The sequence below is a fragment of the Branchiostoma lanceolatum genome, chromosome 8 (genome assembly GCF_035083965.1).
Source record: "Branchiostoma lanceolatum isolate klBraLanc5 chromosome 8, klBraLanc5.hap2, whole genome shotgun sequence".
NCBI classification, from domain to species: domain Eukaryota; kingdom Metazoa; phylum Chordata; class Leptocardii; order Amphioxiformes; family Branchiostomatidae; genus Branchiostoma; species Branchiostoma lanceolatum.
This window is the reverse complement of record NC_089729.1, coordinates 13,145,378-13,165,043: the sequence shown is the minus strand read 5'-3', so window position 1 is coordinate 13,165,043 and position 19,666 is coordinate 13,145,378. Positions and strand designations below refer to the sequence as shown.

General features: G+C 40.9%; 1 protein-coding gene across 1 annotated transcript; it reads right to left on the bottom strand.

Annotated features, from left to right (window-relative positions):
- Positions 1 to 642: 642 nt before the first annotated feature.
- LOC136440958 (allene oxide synthase-lipoxygenase protein-like) lies at positions 643 to 15,356 on the bottom strand. Its single transcript, XM_066437167.1, has 18 exons — positions 15,223 to 15,356; positions 10,430 to 10,614; positions 9,747 to 9,916; positions 8,928 to 9,064; positions 8,346 to 8,390; positions 7,817 to 7,939; positions 7,324 to 7,424; positions 6,690 to 6,831; positions 6,093 to 6,191; positions 5,569 to 5,665; positions 5,322 to 5,439; positions 5,041 to 5,133; positions 4,436 to 4,496; positions 4,018 to 4,132; positions 3,251 to 3,324; positions 2,438 to 2,611; positions 1,434 to 1,597; positions 643 to 1,076 (listed from the first exon to the last, which is right to left on the bottom strand). The coding sequence occupies exons 2-18, from the start codon at positions 10,609 to 10,611 to the stop codon at positions 959 to 961; spliced, it is 2,013 nt and encodes a 670-aa protein (XP_066293264.1). The 5' UTR covers positions 10,612 to 10,614; positions 15,223 to 15,356; the 3' UTR covers positions 643 to 958.
- Between the last annotated feature and the right edge of the window lie 4,310 nt (positions 15,357 to 19,666).

Here is a 19,666-nt window from a genome sequence, read left to right as displayed (position 1 = left end):
ATTGCTGTCTATGTTCAGAACTAGCTGAGCAAAGTAGGTATTCAAAAATGCACTTCTATACAGGAGAATTGAAAACTCAAAAGACTCATGTTCCCGGACCACATTTATTTCTCACCAGAAAGCCAGTGACGTACATGAATGTTGGTATCATGTGTTTTTGACATAGTTGCTGGAACTGTGATGTAAACCTTGTGTCAATTATCACCCTAAATACCACAAAAGCAACAATGAAATGTATTCCTCATTTAAAAAGTACATTACGCTAGTGTTCCCACATACTATACCTCACCTCATGTCTTTAAGTACAATTGCTCATATATTTCTTTATATCTGGTTAAGTATCAAAATACTCCGCAATCTAACAGCTAATGTTCTTGTGCTAATGTTACCAACATGTATACCATTACGACATATACAGATTACTCTGATTTAATGTCGCACACCACACTTTGAAATAAAATTCCTTATTGGTCAATATAGTATACAGCAGGATCCTTTTCTCTGGCTATACATACACCTACCTTCTACTCAAGGTTAGTAATATCACAATTGCAATTATCCAGTATAAAGGTAGCTGGTTATAAATGTAAAATATTCCGAAATGTTAAACGTATCCCTTATAGAAAACTACGTATATACGCAGACTCATTAAAATCAAAATCTTCTTAATGATGTAGTAGATAAACTTAACTCCCCTGTTGTTCAAATAAAGTCTGATGGACATTACAACGTCGTCTCGTGTGATAGCTCAACGATAGGTTGATGACGAATGGCTACTTTACAATAAAGGTTTGCGCTAGTTTGCTAGTTTTAATGCTAGGTTTACGTAGTTGATGCCCTTCAAACGTGCTTACAACACACACCTGTATATATGTAGACTATCTTACTTTGCAATTCTAGAATAAACTGTCGTGCTTTGACACCTTGTTTGAAACTGATGGAAACTGATCATGAACAGTTAGATGCTGATCGCATTGGGGATCTGACGTGGATCCAGGTAGTCATAAGGTTTGAAGCGATAAGATGAGTTTTCATATTCGATGTCACTTGCGATAGTTGCCAGGGCTTGCTGGAATCTAAACAAGGAAAAACATCAACAATGATTGCGAGACAAAAATGGATGTGGAGACGCAGTCGTATTATCATTGCAGTGCAAATACAGCAAATAGCAAACCAAATAAACAGTGGATATGGTAAATTAAGTTGTATGATTGGCACATATAATCCATAATATTATCATATTTTTCTGTATCATTTTATGTCAATTTTCATTTTCAACTATTCATGTTCTTCCTTTAGCTAGCACTGCCTTTTCCGATTTTCTTTATCGTTTTGATATTATATATCTTTTTTGTTAACATGCGCTTGTCAGCTGGACATATTTGTGGGCATTACTGTGTGTATTTCTTAAAATAGCACTCAGTTTAACTCACTTCCTGACGACTCTTTCCGCCTTGTCACCTTGAAGGTACTTGACCTCGAAGTATCCAAGAGGCTGCGTGGCGCGCTCACTGAGGACATCGGTCAGCAGGTTGATCTCGGCAGTCTTCGTCTTCCCAGGGAGTGCGTCCAAGACATCCTGTTCTGTCAGAGGCGCCTTGGATAACAATACAGCCATAATGAATTATCATAAACATATTAAGACGAAAATTCTGAAACAAGTTTTAACTGCAATTGCCAACACGAGAAATTGAACTTACCCAAATTTTCGACTGTACAACACCAATCTTTGTCAATGAATGAGCAATCCACCGCTGAAAATTTGGGTAAGCCCACTTTCTTGTGTTGGCAATTACAGTTAAAACTTGTTTCAGAATGACTTCTACCAACACAGATGAACTTTCAAGCTAAGAATAAGACGCAAAGTTTTAACCTAGCTGTTTGCTATATCACAGAATAAAAACCAGGGCTTTAGTTGAAATTCAAATCAATATTTTGTTTTTGACAGTTTTTACCACACACCGGTACCAGTACTACGTACAGATTCATCATTACAGAATGTAAAATCTTTGCGTCTTTGACAACCCTCTATCATATCAAAGGAATGCAAGTCCCCTGAAAGTTGACTTGATTCCAACACAAGAAATACGTCCATTTTTGACCTGGTTTCTGGTGTTTTTTCAAGATAGCTGAAGACTTGCCGATTTCTCAGGATACATCACCTTCCAAGACTTTCGAAACGAATCAAAGGTGGCTGGAAGTCGGTACCGACCCCCGTCTCTGTTCAAGACAGGTTGATTGGCCCTGATGTATATATCTTCCTAAGCTAATTGTTTAGGAATCAAGTATCAGTTCATACATCGATAAAAAGTAGTTACTCGAGCAACTGTATAGATTTGTGGTTGCTTGAGTAACTACATTCTCGCGTAAGTTTAAGTATACTTCATAGCATTATCGTCTAACATTCATGAACTTTCATGCTAACGTATGACTGAACCTTGGTTTTGGGAGGATTTCCTTCCAGCATGAGTGGCATGTTGGGTACGAAGCCGTACTGGTCCCACTGCATGAAGTTGACGGCTGCGTGCTGCACGCTGGCGGTGAAGATGATGGAGGTGATGGTTTGGATCAGCTGATCAAGGGTGGAGAATGACCCATTCCCGGGAACTCCCTGTGAATGTGTGAGATAGAAACATTTACCAGACGAAGCGCACTTGGCGGGAAAATCAAAAATGTCGCAAGCTTTAACACGTTCTTAGGACGATTTGCGAGGGCTATTCAACTCACTTCTAATTAGATTACATCCTTATTTTTGTTACTGATGAACTTTTATTAGTTTCTCTTTTACTTCTGCTAGGGTGGAGTGAGATGTGGGGGCCAAATATTAGTTCCGGGACAACCATTAATTAGTTAGTTCCTGCATACGTGATGTGTTCATTAAATGTTTTCGTAGACTCATTTTCCATAGACGATGTCAAACAAAGCTTGGCATAATTTTTAGCGTTTAATCACTTAATAACTGCATCATGTTTTTTTCTCTTAATGTGTGGGAAATCGTCCATGACAACTTCTAATGAACACACCGCGTATTCTGGACCCTTATGACTGCCCCGAATTCAACCTCACTCCACTCTAGCAGCTGTAAAAGAAAATAGTTAGCGGTTCAGAAATGAAAATATGCATGTAACCTACAGAGATATGCATTTGTACGCATTTGCATTTTCAGCCTTCTATAACAGCTGGAATTAGAGGTGGGTCAGGGGAAATCTTCATTGAACCATCCTCAGATCATAAACTGTCAATGACGCACCTTGATGCCACTGTCAACAAGAGCCTTCGCCCATGCCTGAACTTCAGTATCCTCTTTCAGGTTCAATGCGTTATCTGGAATCGAAACGAATAACGTACTGCCAGTGTCACCATTTCATGCAAATAAATGAATTGTAATAGAAGACCAGTCACATCCCACTTCTGGCACCATTTAATTAGCTTGTTGGGTTCCCAGGCGTTTCATCCGCGATTCTGGTAACATCTCAGTAGATCTAATCTGTACCTAGATACTTTATTCACTCTCAGTATCCATCTGCAGCTGCATGGTATATAGAGGGTATCTCTTGGAAAAGGTATACGCATGCATGTTATATAATTAGTCTATTTTTTACAACCTTGCTCAGTGCAAGGCCGGTAGAAAACCTATGGGCACTGACGCAAGTAGGTGGAAAATACACCTGACAATGCTGATTGTTAAGGTTTTTGGGTTGTATAAGGGAGGGAAACATTTGTGGCAGGAGAGAGTTACATATTACTCTATACTTGAGCCCATTTCTCAGACCTGTTACATTGAGCACCTTACAGTGTATATATACATGCATAGTTACATACACATATAGCCACTACATTACCACAGAATTTTGTCTGATGTTTATTTGAAAGATGATGTAGGTTTACATTGAGAATATGTACACAAAGCTTATGGTATGTAGCGAAACGACTGTAGCGAGCTGACAATGTAGCGAAACAACCGGTTACAATTTAAATCTGTAGAACTGTATTTGAAATAACTGAAACTAACTATACCATCTATGCCGTAGAAGTACTTCACAACAGCGGTGACGTAGTTGCGAATGGCGTGATAAGTAGGCAGAGCATCGTCGCGATAGTAGTACTTGGGAAGGTCTTCCTCATTGTCGACCTATTTCAAAAGAAATGTGCATGCTATCCATGTGATGTTTAAGTGGCAGCAAGTGTATAAATATTCCTAAAACATACCCCGCAGACCTACTTCCAGATATATAAACTATCACTATTTCAAAAACGTGTGCTTGAATGGAGAAAGTATGTCTTACTGTAGAAAACCTTGAAAATATTATTTTTAGGTATAAAAATGTCATAATAAAACTACCATAAAATCAACCTTATAGTAAAAGGCAATGTACCAAATATTAGATACAATGAAAATAGAATATACAGTTGGTCTTGAGCTTGTGGTACTTACGCCACGATTCTTCAGGTCTTCTGGCAATGTGCCATCGACATCGAGACGCCAAGTCTTCAGCCTGTTATAGTGGACAATTAAGAATCAAAACACAATGGTAAGTAAATCTCCAAGAACGTCAGTTCTGCTGCAGTACCATAGCCACTAACGGGCCTAAAATTTAACTTGCCTCTTTTGTTGCCAACACCTATCCACATACCAGATATCATGAATATCTATCAACAACTTCTACTGTCAACAAGCAAAATCACAAACGAACAAACAAAGCCACCCACAGAAGTCACCGAAAACATAACCTTCTTGGTTAAGGTAAGAACATCAAAAGAGCATTGCCCCCCTCTCACTGGACCCGCGGCACGCTGGTGGCGAAGCTGCGGCCGATCGAATTGACAAAGCTCTCAGCTCAATGAATTTCATCGAATAAAAAAATGAATATTTTAAGCATTATGTGTTTTGTTGTCTTTTTGGTCATACTTGTACGTTTTGAATGATATTCCCATTATAAAGTCAAGGATAACACAAATCCAGTTTAGGACGCAGCGACGCCGCCAGCGTGCCGCAGGTCCAGTAAGAGGGGGGGCTTATGAAATTAACTTTCGGTTCACCTTAACCGGATGAGGCTAAAGCTTCCCTGCACTCCGATCTGCGTGGTTCGGTCCAGACCACCGCCAGGGCTGATCAACGTCTTCACGGCAAGACTGTAAGAAAACCGTAAAAAGCGACAGGTCATCGTGTGGCGCATTCGGTAGGGTGTTTCGCCCAGAACCGACAGGTCCCGGGTTCGAAACCACTGATAAAGAGACTTGATAGAGAAATAAAAGAATTAGTGGCTCAAAATCTTAAACTTGCACTTTCATGCAACAGAGTAAAAGTCTTGAGTACCCACTCGTTAATGGCCATCATGAAGATGAAATGCGGCTCCAAGAGTCGAAGCATCGGGTGGGATGGAGACAGGTTTTGTCTTGCCGCGAGGGCGCAGGCCTCGATGAGGAGATGCGTAAAACCTGTAAAAGAAGATGGTATTCTTGGTAACACTTATGAAGACCAAACAATTGCAAGTCGACAAACAGGAAAGGAACCGACTGTTTCACATGCACAAAAATATACAAATATTTCAAACAAATCTTTGATACCCAAGTGAGGCACTGCCTCGTGGTAGCTTGCATCAGCGCAGTTGAACCACATCTTAGCCATGAGCCACGTGTTTGGTGGATCATTCGGAAGGAACACCTACGGGGTTAGAGAGCATTTTTCAAGCGATGCAAATATCGCTGTGTCCGGTCGCAAAATTGGTGTCCCTATTTGCATTTCTATAGGTCATGCGTTTTAGGACATCTAAGAATCCTACTTTCTCAATCAAATATTTTCGAATATATACAGTCCAAAAAAGGCAATACTAGAGAAATACTTTGAAGCGTGCTGGAAAACACAAAAATGGTGAATACGCTTGAGCTTCAATCCATTGAAATGTAAATAGGGACACCAACATGGTGGTCAGCACTTGCCCGCTTCATCATTGATGACAATATTCTATTACCAAATCTATGGCAGTTCCAGCCTAGCAATAAAAAAATGAAGAAACAACCATTACTTTTAAAGATTGTTATTGTTGAATGTACTTTGCACAAGGTTAGATTCGTTAAAGCTGTTATCCTACCGGGTATGTCTCTTTCTCGTCATTAGGGTCCAGCTGGATGGCCACAGGTACGAGGTCCTTCTTGCTGTTGACGAAGAACAGGCCATATGGTGCGCACGTCTGGAAAATACCAGATATTTTTCAGTACAAGCAATGGTGGCCAAATTAAGATTTCTATGTAAATGGGTACCTTGATCTTTTCAGTTTATTGCAACTGCACTTCGCACACCCGGGGGGCCAGCCGCGCACCCCAATATCCCAGCAGCCACTGGAAGTACAACAACGAGGCCCCACCCGAAAGTGCCGAACACAAACGGGCTAAAAACTACCTGACGGCCATCGGTTTGGAAATGTGACTGTCACATTGATCAGCATACTGTAAATGCAGAAATGGTCGCGGTGGTTTTATGTTCACGGTGAACTTTCAGCGTGAACTTAAAACAACCGCGAAGCTTTTTGCCCACCAATGACTGCAGCGGTACTATTGTTTCAAACGCGAACTTAAAACAACGCGAACATTCCATTTTCTACCTACCGCTAAATAAAAACCACGCAAACTTAAATGCATTTACAGTATTACGTGTTTTTATACAGATATGACTGCCGGTGAAAACTCACAGGTCTGGGCTCTATCTTATTCCCATACGAGGCGACCGTCATGGTGCTATGATCCACGATGTACAGGCGTTTCTTCTTGATGGCATCCTCCAGCTTCAGCCCTTGCAGGAAAGGCTCCACCATTGCAGCTGTCACACCAAACCTGCCACTTGAAAATAATAGAGCGTTTTCACGTGACGTCATCGCTGTGTCCACCGTCATTTTGGTGTCCATACTTGCATGTTAGTGTGTTTTTGTAATCTCCAAGCAGATCTACACCGGTGCCAAAATCGTATAAGCTAACCAGACAAGGTCCGGTCAGATCAGTGTCTGACTGGACCTTCTCTGGCCAGCTTATACGGTTTTGGCACTGCCCGGTGTATACGTAGATCTGTTTGGAGATCAGTGTTTTTGAACATTGAAAGATCTCCTGACCCTATCATAATAAACCTGCAAATAAACGCACAAAAACGTACGTGTACTTCAATAAGTGTACGCTCAAGCTATGATCCATTGAAATGCAAATTACGAGACCAAAGAAATAACGTGCACAATAAATCTTACAGTGTTTCAATGGGATTTGCGATGAGACTACTAAACCATGAATTTTCTTGCCTGTTGTCCTGTCACCCTCCCTTCCCGAAGTTCAACTTACCCTTTTGGCGGAAGGTCCGTGAGCAGACGGATGGATGTCGGATTGACTCCTGTCAGGCGCTGTGAACCGAAGTTCTCGTCGGTCTTCCAACCATTTTTCCCCTGTTCAGAAGAAAAAACAATGGGAGGTTAATGAAGAACGTCCCATACAACATACTCGTAACAAAACTACATCCAGACCCATCAACCTTCATTGGACCGGGACGGGGGCCGTTACCGACTACCTTCCAATTTCGACCCATTGCTGACATCACACTTTCTTTTCGTAAAGTGAACTTGTGATGAGCAATCGGGTCCTTAGCTATCATGAAGAAGGTTAGAGGACTGGACAATATTTTGGTCAGACTACAGTTCTTGTGTTGGAAAATAGTTCAAACACCACATACGACCCAGTTCCACTTGTTCTGAAAAGCGCCAGAAAATGTACTTTACCTGACGAGACTACAATGAAAAGGGCACTGAAATACTTACAATTACTTGCAAATTTCTCTCACCTTCGGCACTCTTTTTGGAGGAAAGGCTTCGTTTATGCTGTCATAGGATTCCCACCGCCCGTCTTTGATTAATATAGGCAAATCTTTTAGAAGAAGTACCGCCGCAGTAGAGACCAAGGACCTCTGCAAATGTTGTGTTTATAAAAGTTAATCAAACATAAACACTTCAACAATCGGTTGCGGGTGGTACTAGCTATAATTAATTGATACCTGCAAAATACAATAGTCAGTAGGTTATAGATCAACAGGAGATAGATTTGAACGAAAGCATGAGATATTCTTACTTATGTTAATAATAAGTTTATTGGAAATTCATGCCCGAAGGCTAAATGCAAATAACCAAGGACATTATCCTATATTATGTCCTTGAAATAAGATACATAAAAGAACAGGGTACAAAATAGGTATAAAAGCTGCTAATCTAAATTATACAAACGTAATTGTTTATAACTAGTGAAGGATTTGACTTCTATTTTGTAAGCAATGGAAAACGTTATACACACTCAGGTAGGTATAAAGTGATAGATACCCTTTGTTCTTTCAAGAAATCCTCTTCCGGAGGCAGTTCCCTCAGCTACATGACAAAAGAAGTAAATTGAGTGGTTAACAAATGTCTGTATACAACTATAAGATGCTTTATTACCTGGTACCTGTCAACGTTTCGACAACCCTCCTACCTCATATATATTCGTACATACTGACCGTTTCTACTTGCCACTGCTAGGTGACGCTACAATGGGAAAGGTTCGGTCCCAAACGTGACTAAGTAAATCAAGATACGAGACTACAACACCATCGTCACCGCAGCAACCAACAAACCAGGAATCAATGAGCTGAAGCCATCTGACAAACAACTTTTACACAACAAGGACGGCGCGCGGTATAAACTTCCTCAAGTTCCTGGTACTTTTGAACAATTGTTGACACGTCACGTGTCTGTAAGGTCACGTGACTTTGGTGATCGGTCGAATTCTGAGCAAGACAGTCAAAACGTAAGTCAAGTCAAGGCCTTTATTTTACTTCGAGTGCTTGTTCGGCCATGATATGGAGATACGCAGATTTTTGTGTTGGAAAAAAGTCTTCACTAAGTCAAGAAATAGATTAACCATACCACGGGCAGAAGACCTTCCACGGGATGGTAGGATGCGTAGCGCTCTTTCATCTCTTGGAGCTCCTCCTGCCTTTGCTGACGATGGCGGGAATCTTGAGGAAGCACACATCCTCCAGGTGCCAGCCAAAGGGAATCACCTACAGGCGAGAATCGTAAAAATATCACGCTAGTTATAATTCATAAGTTTAGAAATCTGACCCGGGTTTCATCCTAGCCTATGTTAAGCTTAGGTCCCCGTAGGGGTGTGGTCCCGGCCGGGCCCCCAAGCCAAAAATTGTCCCGGTGGATTGTCGGGTACCTCCCGGTGTTCGCACAACTAGCTCGTGGCGTTTTTTTTTTTTTTACCGGGCCTCAAGTTGACTCGAAGTTAAAATGAACCTGGTGCCGAGCCGTGCCCAAAATAGCCCGGTAGCCGCAAGGTGTCCCGCGGGGCCACGTAGGGTTCACGTCCGAAAGTGAAAACGAAAACAGCCCGTAAACTACCCGGCGGGGCCCCCTTTTCCAATTGCATTAAAAGGTGTGCATGTTGCCCATTACACTCCTACTGATGTGACCGGTGGCACACCCCAGACCATATACATCTTCCATATAACCAAGAGATGCGAAAGCCGGCGAAGTTACACCACTGAAAGCGGCCAGGGGGTCAATAATACAACTTGTCATGACACCTACCCACATAGAGATCCATCTACAACCTCTTCAGTTTTACTGTCCACAAACCTGCAAGTCCATAAACGACCTTGAAAACATATGCTAACCTTGACGAAGGTAACATGATATAATGTAGATTGTGCGTGCATGCGTGGGGATGATACTGACCTGCTTGGAGCCAACGGTCCACGGGGAAATGGGAGGTTGGACCGTTGGAATCCGGCTGAAGCTGGACGGAGACAAACTCGCAGTACCAGTCGTCATTTGGGCAGCTGTCGTCCCGCCATAACTTCAGCTCACGAAGAGGGGAGCATGCCTCAACATTCTTCAGTTTGTACCTGTGTGATATGTTTCATCATTATTAGAGAAAGGTTTGCATATAGGGGAGGAACCTTTAGATGGTCTTTCCAATGAAACAATTGAAACATTGAAAACAATCACTTAAAAACACATGTATCAACATTTCAAAGCTCAAATCTTTACCACCCCTGCAAAGCTGGATTTTTCAGGCTTGTTTAGGTAAAAAAAAGCAAAAGGGCAACTCTAAAATTTTAACGAGTTAACCTCACACAAAAACATGAACTAAAACAGAAAAAAAGTGGGATCAGTCGTCTTAACTGTTTGGGAAAAATAAGTCGAACCCAATAAGGTAGAACTTAGTGTCCGTTAAGACTAGAGTAGTCATATGTTATATTGTTCATCATTGTCTATCCGTCCTCTCAATGCACACGTGTACTTGCAATTAGCCTACGGGCAGGAACTTGCAATGAACTTTCTATGATAGTATGAAGCAGCATTCATGTAGTTCTTAGTTTAGTAATCATTATGTTAGATAACATTTTGTTACTTACTCGCCCTCTTTTCCCTTCTCGAAGTCGTCTTGCCACCACACGTCGAGTTGAAGGTCTTGAGACCTACGTCCCTTGTCGCTTTTGATCTGGATGAATATATTTCCATTCGTCCCTGAGCCACGGTAGCTTCCCGTCTTGGTCTTGACGAGGACGTCCATCTTTTGGTTCTCGTGTTCAGCCATCGCCTGTGTAGGAATTTTCCAAACAACGTATCTTAGACAACGTTCATTAGCATACAGTATATCTGTTTTGTACGGCCAGTGTAATTATTCTTTAATGTAGCATCAGCTTCGTAGGCGCATTTTCGACCAGAAAATAGACAACAAATCCCCAAACGGATTATCTTAATACATGCCAAACATTCAAATGAGACCCATGTCCTATCAAATTTCGTGACATATAGATCTATGCAGAAGTTATGTTGACTAAAAATGTCCGGAAACACAAACAGACAGACAGACACACTAACAGACAGAGGTCCACTGAAAATAATTTTTCATGAAAGTAACAACAACAAAATTTTTCTTGGAGGTAATCACAGCTGAGAGATAAGGATACCAAGTAAATGAGTTTGATTAGACAGTTACATGAAAGCAGAGATTGGTCCCCAAAACTACATATACTTGTTCAGATATAAATGATCCGATCAGTTACACATGGTCAGTCATGGTATGAGCGAGAGGGGGGGGGGGGGGCTGTCAAGATAATGATAACTTTTATTTGCAAATTCATGCCCTGAGGCTAATTGCAAGGGTACATAATATGACTGAAATACATGTAACATATGTAGTTTATGGTAAGTAGAAAATCAAGAGATAACAATTATGCAAATAAATACATAATTTGCATAATTGATGCAAAAGCGCCACAATTCATCTAAATGGTAGATAATAGGTCTGTCAATATTGCAACATGTGTAAGTTGGTTAAAGGTGTTCATGACCAAGCACATATTATGTAAATGTGTAAGTCATTTGCATAAACGGAATAGTTCATGGATATATGAGGTCGCGGAACTCTTGTTTAGTTAGTACAGAAGAAGCCACTTAATTGCACCTCGGATAAACGCACCTTCCATTTAATTGCACCGAATCCCTATATCCAAAACCGGTTCCCATTCATTGCATTGTTAGTGGCTCCGCATATCTGCACCGCGCATGGTCACCAATGCCGGATAACTGCACCAATTTTTTTCAAACATCCTCGACAAGTTAACTGAAAAGGTGCGCTAAAATCGGCAAACGCGGTACAAAAGAGCCGATACCTGCCGGTGTAAAGGCTCAATACCGCCAATATGTTTAAAACTGTTTTGAGTAACAAAAGAAGGCGGACTCCATTGACAGTTACGTTGATAGGAATCGTATGGGAGGTCCGGGCGGGTCACCCGTAATCAGTAACCAAGTTTTAGTTTCAATTCCTAGTTTCATGGCGGTACATGATTTACGTAAATCGACAACTGCACTCTGCCTCACCGCGTGGTCGCTTGGCGGAACTGACTTACTGAGACCCGGGGGGCACCAGGCCTCGTGCTCCCGGGCGCGTCTAATTAAACTATTTGGTATCCGCCCAAATGTATCCTGTTATCCCATGAGTGGCATGACGATGTTTCAGAATGCCTCCCCTGTAACATTACGTGTGTTGTAATGCGGTAGATCGCATGGAAAAATGAAAGAATGCAAAATCAAAACAGGTTCGTAGTCATTTCTTTATTTTCAGCAAAGGGTCAATAAATAAAGTTAATAACTGAATAATTTCGTCTGTTTTCTTTGTGCTAGTGTTTCTGACTAACAATACACCCCCTCGCCCATGGTGGTGCGGTCCAGCTGGGCATTTCGCATAATTGCACCAGCCGGATAATTGCACCAAAAACGCTGACAAATGGGTGGTGCAGTTAAGCGGATTCTACTGTATTACAAAAAGTTGCGAAAAGACGAAGTAAGGGGAAAAGTTGTGTTAGAGATTTTGTACATTAAATCACTAGTAGGGAACTGTGTGAACTGTGTTCACGAGTGATTTAATGAGTTAATGAGTGAATGAGACCGAATTCGGCTTCGAACTTGTGAGTAGGAAAAGTAGCCGCCACCCCCCTGTTGTAGTCAATGACTTAGACTTTGCGGACGATATTGCTTTGTTGGCAGAAAAGATCAAACGAGCACAGGAATTGCTCTTGCGGATGGAAATTGAATCTGCAAAAGTAGGACTTCATCTTAACGCGAAGAAAACAAAGTTGATGGCATATAATCACTCTACTCCCATCATGATCAAAACCAGATCTGGTGACTTAGTTGAGGTAGTAACGAACTTCAAATACCTTGGCTCAAACATGGAAAGTTCGGAACAAGATATAGATGTAAGGAAAGCTCTAGCCTGGAGTAGCTGCCATAAGCTAAGGAAAATCTGGATATCAGGGTTGTCTCGGAAAATAAAACTGAAACTTTTCATTGCCACTGTAGAATCCATTTTGTTGTATGGGAGTGAAACATGGACTCTCACCAAATCCTCAACAAAAAGGCTAAATGGAACCTACACGCGAATGCTCCGAATGTGTCTTAATATCTCCTGGGAGCAAAAACTCACCAACGAGCAGCTGTATCAAGACGTACCACCAGTTTCAGAGAAAATAAAAGCAAGGAGATTGAAATTAGCTGCTCATTGCGTCAGACATCCGGATATCATAGCCTCCAAACTAGTGTTATGGGAACCCACAAAAGGGAAAAGAAGCAGGGGAAGACCAAAAGGCACCTTTATCGATACACTAAGAGCCGATACCAACCTTACTGAAGTGAAGGAAATACAGTCCCTGATGGAAGATAGAGTGGAGTGGAGGAAGCTTTCAAGTCAGGTTCGAGCGGGAGCTCGACCAAATTAAAGTAAAAGTAAGTTAATGAGTTAGAGGCATGCTAGCTCATTAAATCACTAGTTTTTTTAGATTCAAAGATGTTTTACTAGTGATTTAATGAGTTAGAAGCATCCTAGCTCATTAAATCACTAGAAGGGGATTTAAAGAATCCCTCACTAGTGATTTAATGAGTTAGAGGCATGCTAGCTCATTAAATCACTAGTAAGGGGATTTAAAGAATCTCTTACTAGTGATTTAATGAGTTAGAGGCATGCTAGCTCATCAAATCACTAGTAAGGGATTCAAAGAATTACGGTTTGCATCCGCTATACTCAAGTTTATACGCGGATATGCAGCAATATAATAGGCCTCACTACCTCCCTATGCATTCTCGTCAATATTCCGTTAAACCTCACTGATGCAGAAATTCTTAAACTTTCTTTCTTTTAGGTAGAAAGGACTACAAAAATGTCTACCTTCAGTTGGTAAAAAAGAGGAAGAGAAGACAAGCTCACGGTGTCGTCAGCTGAAGAACACTTTTGAAAAATACGCCCCCCTCTCCTCAAGCTACCAAACAATTTCTGTCACGTCAATGACGTCATCGAACATTAAATATCACAAAAGGCGAAAGTTAACGCCCAGGTACGATGTATTAAAGAAAGATAGATGTTCACGTGAAGCCCTGCTGAAGACCGCATGATCAACGGCTGCAGCCTTCACTTACGCACGTGCAATTGTGCCCCACCGACAAGAGGAATGTGGTCGTACTTGTGATCGTACGATCTTGTGACGCTCATGAATAATTCATGACCAACACGATCTTAACTTGCAACCTTAAGAATAGGACATTTCAGTCGTATCAGTCATATCTCCGTAAATGTTTATCAGTTGACTTACATATCATTGAAAGTCGTATTTATTGCCATTTTGTACAGATGTTCTGTTTGTTAAGATCGTTCATGGGTTGCGGACAACGAAATACAAAGTGCTGAAATTTCCCTCACGCATGCGCATATGTCCATTTTTCTTAACATTTTCTGACACACTCGCATAGTCAGCTTTGGAATTCAAACTTTTAATGTGTGATCATAACATATATGATATCATTATAAAGACTAACAATCTATAATATCATTTCCAATCATACAAAATGCTAAACAATCTACAAAATGATAACAAAGATATGATAGACCAAATTCAAATTTCCGGACATTTTGTGTTCAGGGAGCGGCAGACTTTGAAAATAATTGAATATTTGCTTAAAACCGATCATAACTCTTATGATCAGTAATAGACAAACTATAGACATAACAAAGTGTGAGACTACCCTGGGTGCCTGCCACCGCCCCCTTTCCCATTCCGACACCCTCTGAACAACTTTCTCGCCCATTTTCGACCTAACCCCGCCGACAACACTCCAGCTTACCCTAACAGGTTCGCCGTATGTTCTCATTTCTTTAAGCAAGGGTATGCTGGGTATTGTGGGGACGGTTAGCCTGGGTACCAGACCACCGCGCTCCAGTCGCTAATCCTTCGGCAGGGGAAGCAACTTGCGCCGCCGCCACAGATAGCACAAGGGCCCCTAATTACCTCTCACGCGCGATACGACGATAGAGATCGGCTGAAAAGAGCGCCCAGGTTTAAACTCTATCCCTACTAGGCCTTCCCCGGCCAAAAGTACTAGGCCAAAAGGGGTTATAGCCTCGCATCACGTGAATGGTCTAATATCCAGGCTAGGGGACGGTTGGACGTCCAGGGGAAAATGTAGGAGAAAAAAAAATGGCTGGCTCCCGTGATCCAACAAGATATGTACGGTTTACGTTTACTACTTCAAGTCACTCATATCTTATCAGCAATAGGCCTGACAACATCAAGATATAAGTACATGTATATTCAACATCATTGGGGTAGATATCCTTACACTCAGTACGAAAATACATACAGAAATGTCCTACCTTGATAAAAAGTGGATCGGAGAATACAAGCTCACGGTGTCGTCTTGTGAGGAAGACTTGTGAAAGATACGCCCCCTAAAAAGTTACCAAACAGCTTCTGTCGCGTTATGATTTGGGAATATACCGCCCATGCAGACATAAGTCTGACCCCAAGGTCACCAAACAAAAGACTTTTGGCACATTGTTGGGGAGGCGAAATGTCACCGAAGGGTCAAAAACATTAGACTCCCTGAGGACAAATACCGTACACCTATAATTAATGTTTTCCGACCGAAACATTGCATGGTTGATTCAATAAAAAAAGTCAATAGATGCCAATTTTCTAAATGTCTTAAAAGCGAAGTCTTCTAAAAAAAAGAAAGTGTTCTAAACAAAATAAGTGTTATTTTCAAGTTCCCCCTGACTAAACGAGTCGGTTTCAGTGCTGTAGGTGAAATGTAAACAGTAATGATCTCTTCATTTTCATTGTTCTCACTTAATACTGTAATATACACTATCTTAAGTTTCTGTTTACGCTTCAGTCTCGTCTGACAAAGAACAAATAAACAAACAAACGAAAACAGTGAGTTTAATGCCATTTCAAGTAAATGTAAGTAACAACCCAGGGTACGCCCCTTGAACTATGCTCCCTATATTTGTGTCGCTGTACTCATTATGTCTTCAAGGTACATTTCATTGACAAGCCCTGACTACAAACCGCCACATTGCGAAGGGCCTTTGACATGCGGTCTTACTATTGGCTACATGGTGGACATGTTTTCTGCACGCAATTTTCAAAGGCTTTTATACGCGCTTCGGCGTCGTCTGACGCATGGGAGGCAGAGGGGAATACTGAAAAGTTGTTTTTTTTAGTTTGTGCTTCAGATTTTATGCTCTTGCTATAGCTTCGTATTTCTTGAAAAGCCTGTTTATGAGATGAACGGTAACCCGAAGTTAGCAGCGCGTTCAGCAGCATTCCACCAGCCCCTTCAGCAGCCGATTCGGCTAAAGAGAAAACTAGCATCTCATTCGGATACTTCCTTATCTATCTTTATTAGCTGATTCTCCAGACTTCCATAAAATTTTTAACATAAACGTGGACAAACCAAATACATCCTTACTTACCTGACGACAATTCTTCTCTAGTCATGCTTCCTTTTACGGACAAAAACAAAACTGCAGCCACTGGTGAGCTGGAAGCACTTCCTTATTTGGTGCTAACCTGACGCCTCTCGTCTGTCAATCATTCTAATGTTCTATCCTTGCACTTGCATAGGAAACGGTCTATTGTCCTACTAAATCAAACTGCACTCCACAACGCTAATATAAACCAAGAAGGTTCTATTCAAGTGGACTGTTGATTCCGTATTTCTCCTTTTTAATGGAACCTCCTTGCTTAGACCGTAACTTATCTCAAAAATGCCACAGCAGTACAGAAAAGTAAACCACCCCTGTGAACAAGTGGGCAAAACCTGAGAGCTATCCACCCACATATACAGCTAGAATAACTCTTAAAGAACACATCACATGGTCTCTTTTGACCTGCGTGTTCGAGGCAGAAGGCACAACAGCAAGACTCTCAGGTAAGGACTTTACATATATTATGTAGTCTACCTTCCACATTGATTTTGGAGATTCTACTATGATTGAGATATCAAAGTATTGGCTGTGCTTCCGCTCGCATATTTGACAAAGATTCTACAACATTACTAGCTTCAAATTGTGTGATTAGCAACCCCAAATGGCCTAAAAATCTAAATTTGCTCAGTTTAACACGACATACTTGTCATTTTGTATCTTAGCAGTTTGGGGAAGGTGAAGATTGGCTAAGAATAGCAGGTAACGACACTCTACCAAACATCTGATAAATCCAACGTTACGTATACAGGACATTTATAAAACATTGTTAAGTTACGTTCAACCTCAGTGTTTGAAAAAGTCCCCGTCAAGCATGACAGAGGGAATTTCATCATCTTGAGGACCTACACCCTCATCAATTATCTTCTCAAGTGCCAAAGAAGGATGACCACGTCTTAGACTACTTCAGGAACTAAGTGAAGACACCATGGTGTTTTAAACTAGTTTCTACACTCACAGAGGGTAAAGTAGGTTGATGTGTCACTGCGTCTATCACATGGTGGAAGTAGAGGTCACATTTAAAGTAAACTCAGAGACTGAATAAAACGTCAGTAAAATGATAATAAAATAGACTTTGGTGGGAGGGTGTCTGTTCAGCCTGCTCGTATCTATCTAACAGAATAAGAAAAACGGAAACAAACAGGGTTCTATTAACCTTATCTAAAGTACGATAGCATGGATTCAGGCCACTGTGAGCAACTTCCCACGAGGATAACGATGGGTGGCAAACCGTTTCGACAGACCTCTCGGAGATGGCGGCCTCCTATGTGACCTACAAAAGATAAAAGATTGAAAACACAAAATCTGCTTTATTTGTTACTAAAGCATGAAAGTTACCCCTACGTCACAACGGTTAGTGTCATCGACAACATTCTTGCAACCGTTTGGGTTAGAATACTATTTAATCTCTGTGGACAATTATAAAGATACGAGGCCTGATTGAATCGTAGGTACTAAATAAAACATGAGTGAAACGACAATGAAACAGACTGGGGGATGGGAGAGGGTCTGTTCAGAGTTTTCAAAAAGTCTTTATCAATGACAATGAACATTTTTGCATATTCATGCCCAACATGGGCTAAATGCATTAGGTAACATGAAGTAAAAGAAAAGGAACATTGTGTTATATTCCATCTAAATCTACAGAGCCTCTTCTCTCTTCTTGAAACATTTGTACACAAATTCACATAGTTTTTCAATTACATCGTAGTTTTTAGATGACATGATACATCTGAATAACTTGTTAATTGTAAGATGCGCATATTTCTTGTCTAGTTGTATGGAACTTCCAAGGGATCTGCGCATGTCTGCGTGTAATGGGCATTCTAAAATAAAATGTATTTCATCTTCTATACAATCATTGTCACAGAATGTATTCTGTTATTTGGTGGAGTCAGGTTGTACCTACCAACTTCAATTTGCAGTGGATGATCGCTGATCCTTAGTTTAGTCATAGCTCGGCGATAGTTAAGATTTTGTATATCTAGATATTTTTCTTTTTCATATGTAATCTTACAAATTTTTGTAAGTTCTTAATTTGTTTCCATGCTTCCCTTTTTCACCAAAAGAGTTAAGTTGTCAGTAAAAATGTTGAAGAAAGTTGTCTTTTAGACTTTGTTTTAGTTCAGATTGAGCGGATAGCTTGTTTTGATCTTTGTTAAGTAAAAGGTAGGCAAAGCCTGACTCCTCCAAGATTTTACTAATATTTGAAAGCCAGCATGGTATCTTTCTCCTATGTAGGTGCTGCTGTACTAAAAATGTTTCATACTGTAAGCTATCTTTCGGCATTTCTCTTACTAATCTTTTATAGTATGAGTAGATTCTAGTACATACTTCAATCCGGAGGGGGTATCTACCGAGCTCAGCTCTTGTGGCCAGGTTGCTTGCATTTTTTCTTACGCCCAGGATTGCCTTACAGAATTTGAGATGTACTTGTTCAATTGGAGAATTATCGTTTAGACCAATCTTGCCCCATGCCTGTTAGTATTGGAACTTCACTCAGACCTCGATTTGTTTTGACACTGGCTGTGGATTGGTTGTAAAGGTTTTTCATTACATCAAAGAATCTTCCAGATATACCTGTTGATAAGAGTTTGCATAGCAGACCTCCGTACCAAATGGAGTCAAAAGCCTTTGGGAGGTCTACAAAGCAAGCGAACAGCTGTTTTCTTGACTGAGTATATTTAGAGATCAAGGTTTTCAGTAGGAATATGTTGTCTGAAGTTCTATATTTTTTTCGGAATCCTGTCTGGTTTGGTTTTAGAATGTCGCTTTCGTCATCAAACGAAATAAACAAAAAAGGAGACAAACAGGGTACCGTTAACCCTATCTCAAGTACGATAGCATGGATTCAGGCCACTATGAGAAACTTCCCACGGCCCGATGAAAAAATGTCCCCCAAGAAAAATTGTCCCTGGCCACGTGGATTACGATGGGTGGCAAACCGTTTCGACAGACCTCTCCGAGATGGCGGCCTCCTATGTGACCTACAAAAGACAAAAGATTGAAAACACAAAATCTGCTTTATTTGTTACTAAAGCATGAAAGTGTCTGGAACAGCCTACCGCCAGACACACCTACGGCTCCGAATCTGACTTCCTTTAAGAGACTCTTGAAGTAACGGAAATGAACTAAACGAACGGACACGGACCATGAATCAGCATTCGGCCTACTTTATGTTGTATGTTGTAGAAATTGTATATTGTTGTACCATAAATATGTAATGATATATGTTGATAGAGTTATTAGGACTCAAATGACTGTGTATCTCTGTTATATTGTATCTGACCCTTACCTCTTCCCTCATGACCTCAATGAAAAGCGGCCT

What these genes read in the sequence shown, in the direction of transcription:
- LOC136440958 (XM_066437167.1), bottom strand. Translation starts at nt 10,611, where the DNA reads ATGGCTGAACACGAGAACCAAAAGATGGACGTCCTCGTCAAGACCAAG. An exon ending in ATTTCTTGAAAGAACAAAGG is followed by an intron (nt 7,940 to 8,345) that starts GTATCTATCACT and finishes CAACATTTGCAG; the next exon opens with AGGTCCTTGGTCTCTACTGC. An exon ending in GAAATCCTCCCAAAACCAAG is followed by an intron (nt 1,598 to 2,437) that starts GTTCAGTCATAC and finishes TTGTTATCCAAG; the next exon opens with GCGCCTCTGACAGAACAGGA.